We start from the raw sequence: 2,457 nt of genomic DNA on the forward strand, positions 1-2,457 counted from the left end.
TGCTCAATACTTGCAGCTTTTGAAAATGACACCTGGCACAATCATGTATTTCATGTATCTCCATACAGTCCTATGTTGTCCTATTTTGACAAGATTGTTTTTGTTGCTTGGGTATTCACATTTTACAGGGAACTGCTAATAAAGTAAGACAATCCTGTTGGATTGGAAGTGTGGTTCTTGAGCATTCAGCAAGTATTTATGAGAATACTTAAGTTTATAAAACAACCAAACACAATGAAACTTCACCACCCACACTTTCTCATTAAGGAGGTATCGACTGCTCTGTGCCAAATTTTTTGTCCATTTTGAGAATGCACTTGAGGCTGCAGATCCATTTAACAAGCAGTACAGCCATTTTATGATTGGAGGTTTATGCTGACATTATGTAAAGAAATAACTACTTTTCTCAAATGATTTCACCTTTCTACAATAGTTTTAACTATAAGCTGAACAGATCTTGGCTATTAGAGCTTTAAGAAACCAATCTCAAACTTGAAAGCATCAGAAAGCCTTTAAATGACAAAATCAAAAGTGAGGGAACATTACAAAACCAACCTGTGTTCCAGTTCTTTAAAACGGTTTCCTCCAAACAGTAAATTTTCTTATGAAACACAGATCTGAAAAATAATTTCCTACCAAATTTGTAAATAATTAAGGTCAAAAGTTAAAAAAAAAGGTAAAAAAGAACCCCTACCAATTCTTTGGGTTTTGAGAAGGCACGCTGCAATGGTCTGAAGGGTGTTTCATCTACAATTTCATAGTAAATCCCTGTTAAAAATCACACTTAAGACAGTCATTGATGTGTCATAATTTTATTTATCAGCTGCAGTTTTGTGTGAAAATGTGAAATCCAAATCAATAGTAATGTGATGGTGAACAAAGTCCATCATTAAAAATACAAATAGTGTTTTGCACCCAGTGTCCAAGGCAATTCATAGTTCAAATGATCACCAACTTCTACTAGTGTACTGACAAGGTTTCCAGCCTCCTTCAAGCCTTTTCCTAACAAACAGAGACTACTAAGAACTTGTCAGTCTCCACGGCTCTTGAAGCCTACATAACAGTCACTAACTCAGAGAAGAAAGGTGATTCACAGCTGGTACCCAAAGGAAGCACAGTTCAGTGTTGCGAGATGGCACGAGACCATCTGTTCTCTTCAGCGTGGTTTTCTCCATGACAACTGCTTTGAGGGCATTCCTCTCGTCTTCCAAGCATCAGTTTCCCAGATGAACCCGCTTCTCTTCGATCACTGCCAATGCTTCCCGGATACACATCAGGGAAAACGATTAAAAAACTCGAACTCCTCCCCCACCCTTCCTCTGGGAAGGGCCCGTTTCGACTGAGGGAGGGACGGCGGGCAGGGGGGGCGCGGGCAGGGAGGCCTCGCAGGGCCCAGCAACGCCGCCCCCTCCCCCGGGGCCGCCTACACGGGCGGCACCAGGCTCTTCTTATCCAGCGACTGCTCGTCCTCCTCCAGCAGCAGCTCGTCCAACTCGCCGTCCTCGGCTCCCGAGGCCTCCTGCCCGCCGGCGGCCCGGCAGCGCCGCAGGTGCCGCAGGGCGCGGCGGTGCTTCTCCTGCAGCCGCCCTAGCTGGGCGCGCAGGGCCTCCGCCTCCTCGCCCGGCTCTCCGGGGGGCTTGTCCGGGCCGGGCCCCAGCAGGGCCTGCCGGAACAGGCAGCGGTTCTCCCGGCGCAGCCGGCGGTTCTCCACCCGCAGCCGCGCGTTCTCCTGGCGCAGCCGCGCGTTCTGCCACTCGCGCTCCTCCCGCTGCCGCAGCGCCTCGCTGTGGCTGGCCGCCAGGTCCGCGTACCGCTCCGCCAGCTGCTGCGGCGAGCCCCGCGACTCCCCGCGCCAGCCCTGCCGGCCGCCGCCCGCCTCCCCGGGCTCCGCGGCCGCCCCGGCCCGGCCGCCCCCGCCGGCGGCTCCGAGCGCCGCCCGCCCCCGCTGGCCGCGCCGCCGGCCCAGCGCCCGCCCACCGCGCGCATGCGCCTCATCCGTGCCGCGCGCCCGCCCGCGAGACGAGGGAGGGCTCGCGCTCTATGCAAATGAAGGGGCGGGTCCCGGGCCCGGCGTGGGGGGCGGGGCGGGCGCCGTTTCGAGGGCGGGGCCGGGCCGGGCGGTGAGCGCGGTGAGCGCGGCTGCCGGCAGGGGCGCGCTCGGCCCCGCGCCCGCCTGCCCCGGCGGGGCCCTGAGGCGGCAGCGGCGGGAGGAGGGGAGGGGAGGGAGGGAGGGACGGGACATCGAGCGTCATCGGCTTCCAGGACACACTCGAATTGTGTCCACCCAGTCCTTGAGCACTTCCCGGGATGGGGCATCCACACTGCCTCCCAGGAAAGAGTATCCTCCTTACACCTCAGGTAACCCCACCCTCCTTCAGCTTAGGTCCGTTCCCCACTGTCCTATCAGTACATGCCCTTGGGGAAAGCCCCTCCCCAACCATCTTGTAAGGATCCCTT

At 55.6% G+C, this 2,457-nt stretch overlaps 1 protein-coding gene across 1 annotated transcript; it reads right to left on the bottom strand.

Moving 5' to 3' along the window:
* Positions 1-796: 796 nt before the first annotated feature.
* TUSC1 (tumor suppressor candidate 1) lies at positions 797-1,995 on the bottom strand. Its single transcript, XM_050331162.1, is given in 2 exon segments — positions 797-1,929; positions 1,932-1,995. Coding segments are annotated over 2 exon segments (570 nt in total). The 3' UTR covers positions 797-1,423.
* Between the last annotated feature and the right edge of the window lie 462 nt (positions 1,996-2,457).

Source organism: Myiozetetes cayanensis, unplaced genomic scaffold, assembly GCF_022539395.1.
Source record: "Myiozetetes cayanensis isolate MyiCay16 unplaced genomic scaffold, myiCay2020 scf49, whole genome shotgun sequence".
Classification (NCBI taxonomy): domain Eukaryota; kingdom Metazoa; phylum Chordata; class Aves; order Passeriformes; family Tyrannidae; genus Myiozetetes; species Myiozetetes cayanensis.